The sequence below is a fragment of the Callospermophilus lateralis genome, chromosome X (genome assembly GCF_048772815.1).
Source record: "Callospermophilus lateralis isolate mCalLat2 chromosome X, mCalLat2.hap1, whole genome shotgun sequence".
Taxonomy (NCBI): Eukaryota; Metazoa; Chordata; class Mammalia; order Rodentia; family Sciuridae; genus Callospermophilus; species Callospermophilus lateralis.
In genome coordinates, this window is record NC_135325.1 from 109,204,150 (window position 1) to 109,218,238 (window position 14,089).

Genomic DNA, 14,089 nt, shown 5'->3' on the forward strand with positions numbered 1-14,089 from the left:
ACATTGTGGAAAACACAAGGCAATTTGAAGGTTTAATATCGAGGAAGATGCCTTGTCAGAATCCCCAAGACTAATTCTGATGGGCTCCATAATAAAACACACATTGACATTAGACCTTTTCCTCCCGCCAACCTTTGTTGACTTTTGTTCTCTAAGAAGGAAAAGGGAGACTGAGAATTGGCCTCAGACACCTGAGTGAAACCCTTGCCAGCTCCCAAACACCTGTTAGATCCGGTTCCCAAGAAGTTCTGAAACTTTGAAATGCATCCTGGTATTGTTCCTAAGTCACTCCTTTGTTAGATCTTGATAATTAGATTGTCACTTTCTAAATGTGCTTAAACCTCCTTTCACTTGAGATCACAGAGCCAATATTTCCTTTCATCCTCACACTTCCTAGAAAAATACTAGCTTTCCCAAGAATCACTCTTATTATTACTATTTCAGATACCCCAGCCCCACGACTTTGGCCAGGCTCACCGTCATGACCAAAGAATCCATATTAAGTAACCAGGCTAATCAAAGTTAGAGAAGATCATTTATTTAGTCAACAAAATATGACTGAAATCTAGAATACAATGAAAAACGTGGGCTCATCACCCAACGAAATCCTGGAAGTTGAAAGCAAGTTTTAAAGCAAAAAGAGAGTATTCGGGAGGTGGATAAATGGTAACAATTTTACATTCCAGTAGTTATTTGTCCCCAACAGGTTTAAATTTCAAGTAGGTTCAAGAGTGGTTTACAGACATTCTTGAGTAATAGATGAGAACCATGGACTGAGAAACAAGCCCAATCTCCCAGAAAGGCACAGTCAGGGGAAAATGATGTCCTTAGGACCTTGGCCCCAGGCAGAAATTCTGGCTAAGCCACTGCGCACTGACCTGCAAGAGTTTACATGGAGATGGGGGTGGGGTAGAGTGCAATTCCCACATTGTGAGGAATCCTGAACCAAATCCAATTGACCTTCATAATGAGCCTCCATAATGTCACCTTACAAACAAGTCCAGGGATTAACCCTATGCCACTCCCTCTCTGCTCCGCTACAGTCAGCGTCCAGGTGGCTTTGTGAGTCACCCAGACCCTCCGTAATAACCCCACTTGTGGGTGGGGTTGCCTTGTAGTTTCTTGCCCCTTCCCATCCTGACTCAGCTGCCTCTCCCGGTGAGTTACTATTTCTTGCCAGGCAGAAGCCGTCGCGGTGCCGGTCCCACCAGACATGCTCAGTGCTCTGGCCGAGCTTTGACTGCGGGACAGGCAGTACTGGCCTGTGGAGCGCGTCCCCAGTGCCCTGGTCCCTTTAAATCAGGCCGGCTGGTTGCCAGGCAACAGTGCGGTCCGCGCTGGCGCTGCACTGCGGAGACTCTGCCCCGAGCCGGCCCGGCCGGGTCGCGGTGGCCAACACCGAACGAGGGGCTGCCGCCTGCTGGTGGTGCCCGGCTTCGGGAAAGAGGGGACAGGACTCCCCAGACCGCACCCACGGTTCCAGGTATGTCTGCGGACGGGAAAGCCCGCCCGGGTTCGCCCCTCTTTTTCTCTGGCTCGGGGTGCAAGAGGGCGGGGAGCCAAGGAAGACCCCGCTGTAGGTTTTTTTTCTCTCTCTTTAGAGCCCCAGCCAGAGCTGGAGAGCGTTCGGAAGGAAAAGGAACGGGGCGTGGGAGTGGGAATGTGGAAAAAGGAGTGGGGTCAACCGTTTCGGGCCGCCCACCAGCGACAGAGTCGGGACTGGGGAGGTAAAAAGTACCACCTGCAGTGGGGGGTTCCATTAGCACCCCGATCTGAGCCACATTCTCTCCGCTGAAAGCAACGATGGCAGGAGTTTCAGTTAACCATTCACATAGAAAACCCCCAAACTATGCATACAAAGATACAGCTTTATAGCAAGAATGTGACTCCCATACTAATAAAGTCTCAACCTTTGGAATTAAGGTGACTCTGTATCTTTTCTTGCAGAAGGAATAATTTCACACTAACAATAAATAATTGGGGGTTCTAACCTTTCACTGGACCCAGTTTTCAATGATACTTTGCTTCCCTCTCCATGTCTACAAACAATAGAGAAGACAATTTGTCCTGGGAAGTGACCACTTGACCCTTATTTTAGGACCCTGAAAGATTAAAGCAAAAATCAGGATCACTTCCCTTTTTAACGTTTGCAAATTAACTGCACTGAGGGAGGCAGGCAAGGCCTAGGCTCCAGCCCTTTGCTAAGGGTAGCTGGTGGCATGCTCATTAATAACAAGCATGCCACTGCTGTTTCCACCACTGGTGGCTCATTTGTTCAATACATGCTGAAGTTGAGGAGGTACTGTGTTGAATAAAATATCACCATGATCTTGTCCCATTTCAAATTTGTGTTGCTTGGGGAAGGAAGATTTAGTAACATAATTGTTGGGGAAATGGGTGGGCAACTTAAAAGGAGAAATTACCTCTAAGTGTGTGGCATCACATTGCAGATAGGCCAAATGACATTTTTAGTGGATCACTGGTTACTTTAATATATATCTCATATATAAACATGGATTTGGGCATTCTGATTAATTATATTTTCTGATGATGCTGACGAGAGTGGAATTTATTTTCCAGTACAAACTGGAGGACAAGGAGGAAATCCAGTAACAGACCTTGGACCTCAGATAGGGTAAGTACAATTGTGTTGACTGATATGTTGGTATGTGTTTGGAAGCACAGACTCTTACCCAACATAAAACTTCAACCTTTTAACCACATCATCAATCTGCATTGTCAGTACACTTTCAAGAAGGCCTCATAAAAATACAAAAGAAAAAAAATGCCCCAAAGACTTTAGCAAAGCCAAATAAACTTCAAGGGAAAAATTAAAGTTCTTTCCCTCTAAAGTCACCCCCAAATGTCATAAGCTAGAGGAGAAATTGTAAGCACTTAAAAAAAACTCAATTAAAATCAAAGCATTGTAGAATTTTCAGGAAGAATATTAATGAGCATTTCTTCAACAGATATTTATTGAGGGTAACTACAGGGACACAAAATGGATAAGATGTTAGGTGATCCTGTATGGGTATGTATAATAAAAGTCTGTAGGAAATGCTTTAAAAACACAGGAAAAACTCAGAGTGCAAAATAATTCTTGCCAACAATCCTCAAATTAATATTCCAATTGTAATATTTTAAAGAAATTATCTGTGGCTCCAAAAAAAAAAAAAAAGAGTGGGGGGATTGGAAAGTTCTTGGGGAAAGCAATTGATGGAGAATGTGAATGTCTTCGGTTATAGGGAAAACTACCACTTTTCTGCTTAGACAGAATCAATTTAGCTTCAGAAATTTGAAGATGTCAACAACTAACAGGAGTTAGGGCTAATTCTTCCATGGGGATGAAAATTAAATTAATTTAAAATTGGACTTTAGGTCCCACTATTTACTTAATTTTAAGTACATTTTCTGTGTGTTGGTGGGCATTGAACCCAGGGCCTTGTAATTTGCTATTCGTGTGCTCTACCACTGAGCTACACTCCAACCAAGTACCTACATTTTTTCAAACTTTTTTTCTGAGATTTGGTAGCCTCAGGCTTGGCCACTATGGAACACAAATCTTTGGAGATATGTTAATTTGCTTAAATGACTGGTTTGTATAGAAGGGAGGGTAAGAAAAAGCTAAAAGAAACAAAACCCATTGTTTACAGTACATTTTTAAAATTCTTTCTATTTTCAAGCCAGGTGCAATGATACATGCCTATAATCCCAATGCATGGGGAGGCTGAGGCAGGAGTTCAGAGCAGCAATTTAGCTAGAGCCTAAGAAATTCAGCTCAACCCTGTCTCTAAATAAAATATTTTTAAAAGGCTGGGGATATGGCTCAGTGAATAGCACCCCTGGGTTCAATCCTAGGTACCAAGAGAAAAAAAGCAACCCACAAAATTCTTTGTATTTTTATTTTTATTCATTTATCTTATTCACCTGTGAAATAAGCATATTGTCCCTATTTTACATCTGAAGAATCCGAGGCTTCCAGAAGGTAGATCTTCACTAGTTTCAAAATGTGAAAGCCAAGATACCTAATCTCTTCTGTCTTTTTGTCCACCATAATCCATTCTCTATCCTTTCTCAAGTATTTCCTTTTCCTTGTCCCCACAATTCTGCCCAAGAAAAAAATTATTTCATACAAAGTAATTTGGGTGTTCATTTTGGTATTTAATGTTTTTTTTTTTTTTTTCAAGTGAGCAGAATAGGGTGAAGAAGGGAGAAGTTCCCCTAGAGGGGCCAGATCAGAATCTTCTGAGGATAGAGGGTAATAATGACACTGTTCTGTACCTGGAAACAGTAGAAGCAGAGAAAAAAAAGGTTGAGAACCACTGTTTTAAATTAGGAAAAAAACTGAACAACTGAGCAAAGGAACAAGGCTGGTGACTGCATTTGTAGCACAGTTTTTTTTTTTTTCCTATTTTGGCTGAGCAGTTTTTCTGAGGGTGGAGAGAACTGAAACCATCTGAGAATAAAGGAAGAAAGTTTCTTGGGCTGAGAGGAGCCCTTTGTCTTTACCTTATTGCCCCTGGGCAGGGACGAAAGCCAGACCTTAAGTTGAGGGCAGCTGAATGGCTGAGGAGAGTGACAGAAGGTTGCTCAACATGGATTGAAGATGACCTTTTCCAACTATTATTCCCAGTTTACAAAATTTAAGAGGAAGGACCCCTATGAGGTGAAAAAAAAAGCCTTTTGTGTTCTTCCAGAGCTGTTTCCCAGTCCCTGCCTACCTCTCCCTGGAAGAACAATCCCTTTTTTCAGGCAGATCTAGATTTATACAAAAAGTCCTGAAAATTTGAAACAAAATTCGAAGGTAAGTAGGATAAAGCAACAGAGAAAACATCTTTGACTTATGTCGGCAAAATTTTCTAAAGCATGTGATTTAAAATATAAATATTTTAGAAAACAAATACTTAAATTTCATACCCATCTTGATATGAACATACTCTCCTGGACCCCGCTTTGAAAATGAAAGTGAGATGGGTTTTTGAATTTCTTCTTTTACAATAAACAGTAGTGTATTATCTTCTAGAGCTATTTGACTGAGGATAGATATGTGTTCACCTAAGATCTTTATGGAATGATATACCTAAAGATTCATAATAAATTATCACTCTGCTTAGTTATCAACATTTATATTATGTTACATCACATTACATTATAAATTAATTTTTTTCAGTGGTTCCCAAATTTTTTTTGCTGAACTCCTAGGTGCAAGTGATTCTCCTACCTCAGTCTCCCCAGTAATCAAATTCTTTTTTGTTTGTTTGTTTTGATACCATGGATTTAACCATGGTGTTAAATTGTTGTTAACTACTAAGCAACATCCCCAGCCCTTTTTAATATTTTATCTGGAGACAAGATCTTAGCAAGAGACAGTTGCTAAGTTACTTAGGGACTCACTAAGTTGGTGAGGCTAGTTTTAAACTCACGATCCTCCTGCCTCAACCTCCTGAACCACTGGGATTTCAAGTGTGTGCCACTGTACCTGGCAGAATCAAATTCTTAGATAAATATAAACCACCTTCATGTAACAAGAGATCCCCTACTCCACAAAAATGTCCTAACTTTTTGCCACTGCATAAAAAGGTCACCAGGGGATTAGCAAGGATGGTGGAATGTAATGGACATCATTATCCAAAGTACATGTATAAAGGCTTGAATTGGGTGTCAACCTACTTTATATACAAACAGAGATATGAAAAATTGTGTTATATATGTGTAATAAAAATTTTAATACAAAAAAACAAAGTACATGTATAAAGATATGAATTGGTGTGAACATACTTTATATACAAAAGATATGAAAAATTGTGCTCTATATAAGAATTGTAATGCATTCCACTGTCTTGTATTTAAAAAATAAAATCAATAATAAAAAAAAGGTCACCAGAGAGCCAGGCATGGCGGCATATGCCTATAATCCCAGTGGCTTGAGAGGCTGAGGCAGGAGGATTGAAGGTTCAAAGCCAGCCTCAGCAACTTAGTAAGGCTTTAAGCAACTCACTGAGACCTGTCTCTAAATAAAATACAAAAAAGGCTGGGGATGTAGCTCAGTGGTTAGGTTCCCTGGGTTTAATCCAAAAAAAAAAAAAAAAAAAAAAAGGTCACCAGAAAATAAATGATGTTGTTTTCAGTGACATGCTAATAGGAACCATCAGAAGTTTATTAATAATTCATGTCAGACACAAATGAATAATTGTAGTTATATTATAGACACCCATGCCTTACCTTAATTGTGCAGTCCCAAGGACTTTAGGGGGATTACTTTCTTAGAAGACCACTCATTTATTTTTGTCATGTGATTTTATATGTATTTTTAAATTTCTTTTAGTCATTGATGGACCTTTATTTTATTTATTTATTTATATATAGTGCTGAGACTCAAACCCAGTGCCTCACACATACTAGGCAAGAGCTCTACCCCTGAGCCACAACCCTAGCCCTGATTTTATGTAGTTTTTCTCTCTCTGTTCTATTTTGTTTCTTCAATTTTTTTTTTCTCTTGGGCCTCGTTTCCATACCATTCCTTTCTTTGGGCCTCAATGTAGACACAATATCAAATGTTCACAACTGCCTAGCTAAAAAGGTATTTATACTTACTTTTTTTTTTTTTTTTTGTACTAGGGATTGAACCCAGGGGATGCTTAACCACTGAGCCACATCCCCACCCCCGCTTTAAAAAAAAAAAAAATATATATATATATATATATATATTTATGTGGTGCTGACGATCAAACCCAATGCCTCAAATGTTTGAGGTAGGCATTCTACCACTGACCCACAACCCCAGCCCCTCAGCCCCGTTTTTATATTTTACTTAGAGACAGGGTCTTGCTGAGTTTCTTAGAGTCTTGCTGAGTTTCTTAGGGCCTTGATAAATTTCTGGGACTGGCTTTGAACTCCTGATCATCCTGCCTCAGCCTTCTGAGCTGCTGGGATTACAAGTGTGCACCACCAGGCCTGGCTACAGTTTCAATAATGGCTTCTGGTTTGGTTTGACTTCAGCTGCAACAAATTACCTAGTCAAGTTTATTGAAGAAAAATATGGCTGCCAGCCCAGGGTAGAAGAAAGTCATTATTCCAAAGCATATTCCTTGTCCTTGACAGAGAGTATTAACTGCATACTTGTTCTGCGTAAAAAATAAAACAGTGCAGTTGGTGAAGAGAAATGAGGCCAGGCTTTGTGGTGCATGCCTGGAATTCCAGTTACTCTGGAGGCTGAGGCAGGAGGATCACAAGTTTGAGGCTACCTGGATAACTTAGCAAGACCCTGTCTCAAAATAAAATAAAAAATAAAGGGCTAGGGATGTAGCTCAGAGGTATAATGTTCCTGGGTTCAATCCCCAGAACTAAGAGAGAGAGAGAGACAAAGGGAGAACATGAATGTGACTGGCAGCTTTTACCCCACTCTGGACTTTGTGATACTCTTGACTAAATTTGTGAACAAGTCCTTAAAGGGTATCTTGCCAGTGAAAGAAAGCAGTTGAGGGAAGAGCAGCTTAGAGACCCCTTGACCTTATCCTGTGTAAACCATAGGAGAGAAATTCCAAAAGGCTTTTCAAACCTTTCTCTTTCTATTCTTTGATATGAAACACGCAGTTCTCCTTACCCTCCCCCCCTTCCTTTTCTGTCTTTCCTTTTGTGGCTTTTAAAAAGATACCTAAGCTCTAAAAGTAGTGGGTTGTTTTCTTTCATTTTGTGGAATGAAACCTAACAGATGAGTAAAGAGGAACTTAAAATAAGCACTGAGCTGGAGACAGGACTTCAGATTTACCACCAGAGTCCGTGTGACCTTGGTCTAGTCATTTAATTTCTCTGAGACTCTGTTACAAAATGACTCTCCCCAGTCCTTTGAAAATCCCTGGATGTATAGGATTCATTGGAAGGCATTTCCTTTCAGACACCCTGGAAATTCTATAAGGCTCAAGGAGGAAGCTAGTAAAAATCAAAAAGGGTGTGTATGTGTGTGTCTCCAGAGATTTGTGGAAAGGGTGAACAGAGATGCCACTTTTTCAAGGAGCCAAATTATTAATGAAGAGAGTTTTCCATGTTAACTTCTATCTATACCCAGATGTCTATCTCAGGTGTTTTATTACTGCTATCTCCAGGTATAAAGTAAGTGGTCTTACTCGACTTAGCCCTGTGCTCACTTGCTTCCTGATCAATCCTACCAATGTCTTTCATCCAGAATTAAGTAAGAGGAATAAGAATCTCTCTGCTTTTGTTACTGGATTAGCACTATTTTTGCTTTTTTACAGAATTGTGTGGTAAAAATTTGCCTGCTAAAAAAATGTGCCTGGCAAGTAGCATTGTACTCATTTCTCCTGTCTCTGTCCCTTTCCTTCATGATTGCTGTTAATAATCTGTATTCTTACTTCTTCTATAAAGGATGGAAGCCAGAATTAATGATAATCTTCTCCTTTAAGAACAGATAGAACCAGGCATGGTGGCTCATGCCTGGAATCCCAGGGACTCAGGAAGCTGAGACAGAGGGATCAAGAGTTCACACTCAGCCTCAGCAAATTAGCGAGGCCCTAGGCAACTCAGAGAGACCCTGTCTCTAATAAAATATGAAAAAGGGCTGGGGATGTGGCTCAGTGGTTAAGTGCCCCTGGGATCAATCCCTGGTACCAGAAAAAAAAATGGATCAAACATGCTTCTGGATTGTGACTGGTAGAATAATAAAAGTCAGAAAGGACTATTTCAAGAAAAAGGAGATGATGTTCCAATGGCAAATATAAACCACAAGTTTCACGTCTGAGTTAATCACTATAGTCTGGTTGAATAAATGTGTGTGTGTGTGTGTGTGTGTGTGTGTGTGTTGCTAGGGATGGAACCCAAGGCCTCACATATGAAGGCAAGAGTTCTCCCACTGAGCTACATCCCCAGTCCTGATTGACTGAACTTTGTGTGTGTGTGTGTGTGTGTGTGTGTGGTGCTGGGGATGAAACCTAGGCCTCACACATATTAGGCAATTGCTCTACCGCTGAGCTACAACCTCAGTTCTATTGACTAAACTTTAATAGAGCTTGGTTTATGCCTTTTTCATAATAATTTTAATATCCTCACTGAATTTTTCATCTCTAAAGAGTTTATTTTAAGAATATTTTTATCTTTCCTTTTCCTGAAAGCCAAGTACAGATGCACCCTTGGGATAGTGAGTCCCTTCATTCTCTTTGTTTGTGTGTGAGGGTGGAAGAGAGGGGGCATATTCGATATCCATATGTATCAAGTTTATTCATTCATTGCCAATAGTAGGGAAAAACTGTTATTTAAACTTCTGGGCTAAAAAAGAATAGATGAGAGATAATACACCAAAAAATCATTTACTCAGGAACATGGGATGATTCCATGTGTGTGGGCCCGTGGATGTACACACCCATGTGCTTTTCTATGTTTTCCAAAATTGCTACAAATAACGAAAGACAATATTAATTTAAAAATAAATACATTTGCCATTTTTCATTACCAGAAGAAAATAAAATGACATTTGCATGCATGAATAAAAGAGATGTAGGCAGGGGCTGGGGTTGTGGCTCAGTGGTTGAGCACTTACCTCACATATATAAGGCACTGGGTTCAATCCTCAGCACCACATAAAAATAAATTAATTAAATAAAGATATCATGTCCATCTACAACTAAAGAATTTTTTTTAAAGAGAGAGTGAGAGAGGAGAGAGAGAGAGAGAGAGAGAATTTTTTTTAATATTTATTTTTTTTTTAGTCATCAGCGGACACAACATCTTTGTACGTGGTGCTGAGAATCAAACCCGGGCCGCACGCATGCCAGGCGTGCGCACTACCACTTGAGCCACATCCCCAGCCCAGAAATATTTTTTAAAAAAGATGCAGGCATACTTGGATTTTTCTCAGTGGTGATTTTATATATATGTGTGTATGTGTGTGTGTGTGTGTGTGTGTGTGTGTGTGTGTGTGTGTGTGGTGGGGGCTGGTCAGTATATAAAATGAACAAAGTGACTCCCTCATTCTCCTTACTCTTTTTGGGTAGCTGCAGTTATCCATTTGGTGGATTGAGATGCTTGGGTCCTTCTTTCTCTCTTCCCTCTGAGGTAGTTACTGATCAAATATTTCAGTGTATTAGGAAAACTGTACCTTAAAGATTTCATTTGAGTAGGAAAGACTCCTACTCAAACAAAATAATTATCTGTTAATTTTTATAAGGATGTTGGTTGTCACTTAATATGCTAAGCTTTCACCTAAAAACTATACTCAGAGTTAATATCTTGAGAAAATACATGTGATGGCATTAATATTTTCAAATGTTGACATTAGGTTCTCATCATGAAATTGCTGTCAAAACAGATAGAATTCTGTACACTTGGCAATGTTGCCTGAAAGCAAAGCCCAAGACTGGAATAGCAGGAATTTATAGATCAAGACAGAAGGGCATTTGGCAGAGTTAATCTTAAGGAAGTCTGCATGGTATACTATACCCAAAGTAGCTCACATTGCATTAAAACCTGATGTTTTAGTCACCTTAAGAAATGAGTAAACAGTAGTCCCATCCAAAAGTACTTGAGAAAATCAGATATATTGAAAGCATGGGTGCTAACTATATTAGCCTATTAATTTCACATCACTTATTATTTGAAGGCAGTCTTTTTATGTGTACAGTTGCTTCTTCATAGAATCACTTCATTTACAATAAGTAGCTAGATGTATCAATTCACTGGTTATATTTCATATGGTAGAAAAAATTTAAAGTTAAAAGGGTCTATAGAGGCTCTAATTTTCAGATAGTATAGTATGAAAGAGTGAATCTGTTACAGGCAGTTAACTACGGGGATACTGAGATGAAGAAATGCTATGAATATTAGAAAATTTTTCTCAAACTATTTTACAGAAGCAAGGTAAAGTTAAATCTAGACCAGAAACAATGGTAATAAAGTGAACAAAATGTAAGTAGCATTACACAGAAAACAAAAGTATGGAATTAGCAGTTTTTAGTTGCATTAATGTATCCTGGGAAATACAGATAAACTTCTTCCCAGAGTCTGTTCTTTTACCAAAATAAAAATTAAGATATAGTATATATTTTGAGATTTAATTTCTTCACTCTTAAAATTTTATATTTTTTCAAGTGACCACAAAGAAGGACAAAAGTGAAGTATCATGGTGCCATTATTGGTAAATTCAAATTAGCGTTTGAATGTATAGTGTCATAGGGGTTAGAGAAATAATTTTGCCCTAAATGAGCTCAAATTATTCCAAACTATTATAAATTTCTCTTTAAATAAATAGGTGTAGCTGAGTAATATGGATTTATGATATAACCAGAAGGTCTCTAAAAGAGCTTTCACATAAAATATAATGCTGTTATAGAAAAAAACCCTGCTGATTAGATGGTTGGGTGTATAATAAAATCTGTCATCAGTTTGCATAGTGTTTCATACTGTAGAAATAACCCTTGCAAGCTGAAACCATGGGAAAAGATTTTAATAATCAATTGTAAAATGTATTTGTGTTCCATTAATTTTAAAATACATTCTTGATTGATTTTTGTATTATTTTGTTTTTGTTAAAATATTGGAAACTTTATTACTGTTGGTTTTAAATTTAAAAAGAGAAAAAGTAAAACTGATATGTAACTGTAAGCAAAAATACCAAAATCTTAAAAAAGAGTCTGTAGAACTTAGCTTGTTCGGCCATTTTTATTGGTGATTGAGAAAACTGAGGTCATAGTCACTCTGAGAGAGAGGGCCAGCTCTCAAATGGTTAAGTTCCTTTGCCTGTGAATCAGCATCCTTACTTATTTCTTTCTACAGCAGTGTAAGTAATGTGCCTTGATTTTAAATTCTGTTTTTCAGGAATTGGAAAAGGTGCCTAAAGAAATGGATGTTAGAAGAAAACACTGGAAGGAGAATATGTTTACTCATCATTTTAGCGCACAGGATGTTCTAGAAGAGGCTTCTAACACTGAATCTTCTTGTGAACCAATAGTTGTAGATAACACCAAGAGAATGGAAGGAAATTATAATCTGTCCAGTAGAAAGTTTCAGGAAGAAAATAAATATAAGAGGAAAGAATATGTTTCTCAACTAAATGAAAGAGAACAAGAACCAAATTTAAGAGAGAGAAGGATAAACATGTCAAAGAATGAGCCAGACATAAAGTCTGTCTCCAGTGAATCATTTAATTTGGATGTTGCATCGGAAGAAAGCTTAAACAGAATAGAAGACTCCTGTGCCTGGAGTAAAGAAGATTTACCAATCATACCACGACAAGCCCCAAGGAAGAAAGTAACTGAAGGAATGTCTCCAAAACTTCGTCTGAACCTTTTAAATGAAGAGCTAGAAGAACTTAATATGAAATGCAGAAAAATAGAAGAGGAATTTGAAAATGCTGAAAAAGAACTTTTGAACTCCAAGAAAGAAGTTTCTGTGAAATCCCTAAATTTTCAAGAGACAGGGACAGATACTTTGAAGAATGACAGGGAACTTCAAGCTTTAAAAAATGACCTATCCGAAAAAGCAACAGATGTAAAAAACTTAACTGAGGAGCTCCAGCAAGCCAAAGAAGTTATCCACAACTTGAACCTAGAGAACAGAAATTTAAAAGAAGCTGTTAGGAAATTAAAGCGTCAAACTGAAATAGGAAATGCTCTCCTAAAAGAAGAAATGAAATTGTATTATGAATTAGAAATGGACAAGATCCGCGGAGAGCTGGATGCCATCAAGAATGAACTGAGAGCTGAGAAGACCCTGCAAGCAAGAAATAACAAAGCCCTGGAATTGCTTAGAAAACACTTTGCTACCGTGATAAGGTCACCAGACACCCTTAACCACTTTACTGGAGATTTTTTTTAAAGATAAAAAAAAGCCTTTCATTAAGCAAGTTATTGAGCCAAATCAATGATTATTATGCTATCTTTGTATACTACTTAAAATGTATGTAATGGGATGTAATTTTCACTTTTGCTGCATCAAAATATCTGTAAAACATAAATGTTCATTTCAAAGTTTCTGCTTTCTCTTTCTAATGAAGTGATTTCGAGAATACAAATGGAAATGAAGCCTGAGAAATTTCTTTTGTATATCCATAAATATATATACATATATATCTATATTTGAGTCAAAAACACATAGTGATTCACCAGATCAATTATGAATACAAATCAACAGTCATTTTTTGATCCTGTGAGCAATATGTCCTTGGCACATGGATATTCTCCCATCTGTGTTCATTGATGTTAACAATAAAAATATTGTTTATGTGTATAAGCATAACATATGTCTGTGAGTCTCTTAGTTGCCTGTTCAAACTCAATGGGATATCAAAAATGTATCTGCTTTCTTTGGGGTCTAACCTTAATTAGGCACATGTAAACATCTCAGGAAAAAATGCAGATTTTTTCTCCCTCCTGCTGTTTTCCATGCTTTCTCCTTTGACCTGGACATGGTTCCCATAGACTAGAAGACGACTGAGAGACATTGCTGTGACCTTTGCTAGAGCCCTGCTTTTTCAGCTAGTGGCTCTTGCATTATCTCATGTTGACCAGCAAGGGGCGTTGTTTACACAGTTCTTCCGAAATTCCACCAGGAGAAAATGTCCTTGCTCAGCTTCTATCACCAGACCCAGACTACAGTGAAAGATGTTGGATGTCATCTAGATAAGTTTTCAATGAGCTAGCTTGATTTATATAGTCATCCAGCCCTGCAAGGGGCCCAGGCAATGACATTTTGTTTTATACTTATGAAAACTACAAATATACTGCCTCTGCCCTTTGGTGGAAATGATGGTCAGCTGATTCTTTACATTTGTTTGTATCAATCATCAAGATTTCTTATACTTGGAGCTCCATTGGCATGGTATTTTTAGTCAAATGAACCAAATGTAATCACAGATTATGAGGGTGGGATACAATTGTAGAGTTTGGCTATCTTTCCAAAAGGGAAAATCCCCAAACTGGGAGCTAAGACACATTGATTCTAGTGCTTGTTCTCCCATCAACTAATTAACCTCCTAGGCCATAAAGTTCTCATTTGTAAAATGAGGGAGTTGAGATCTTTCATCATGATTTTTTTTTCAGAGCTGCACATGTTAGCATAGATCTGTAGTCCCAGCTACTCAGGA

General features: G+C 38.4%; 1 protein-coding gene across 2 annotated transcripts; it reads left to right on the top strand.

Moving 5' to 3' along the window:
* The first annotated feature begins 1,382 nt into the window (after positions 1-1,382).
* On the top strand, positions 1,383-13,167 carry Ccdc160 (coiled-coil domain containing 160). Of its 2 annotated transcripts, none has more exons than XM_077107316.1 (3): positions 1,383-1,483; positions 2,581-2,635; positions 11,824-13,167. In XM_077107316.1, exon 3 carries the CDS (start codon positions 11,848-11,850, stop codon positions 12,820-12,822), a length of 975 nt encoding a protein of 324 aa, XP_076963431.1. In that variant the 5' UTR covers positions 1,383-1,483; positions 2,581-2,635; positions 11,824-11,847; the 3' UTR covers positions 12,823-13,167. The 2 variants fall into 2 exon arrangements, with proteins under 2 accessions (XP_076963431.1, XP_076963430.1); XM_077107315.1 differs by lacking the exon at positions 1,383-1,483 and adding an exon at positions 1,623-1,727.
* The last annotated feature ends 922 nt before the right edge of the window (positions 13,168-14,089 follow it).

Coding starts and splice junctions, on each gene's coding strand:
- Ccdc160 (XM_077107316.1), top strand. CDS start 11,848: ATGGATGTTAGAAGAAAACACTGGAAGGAGAATATGTTTACTCATCAT.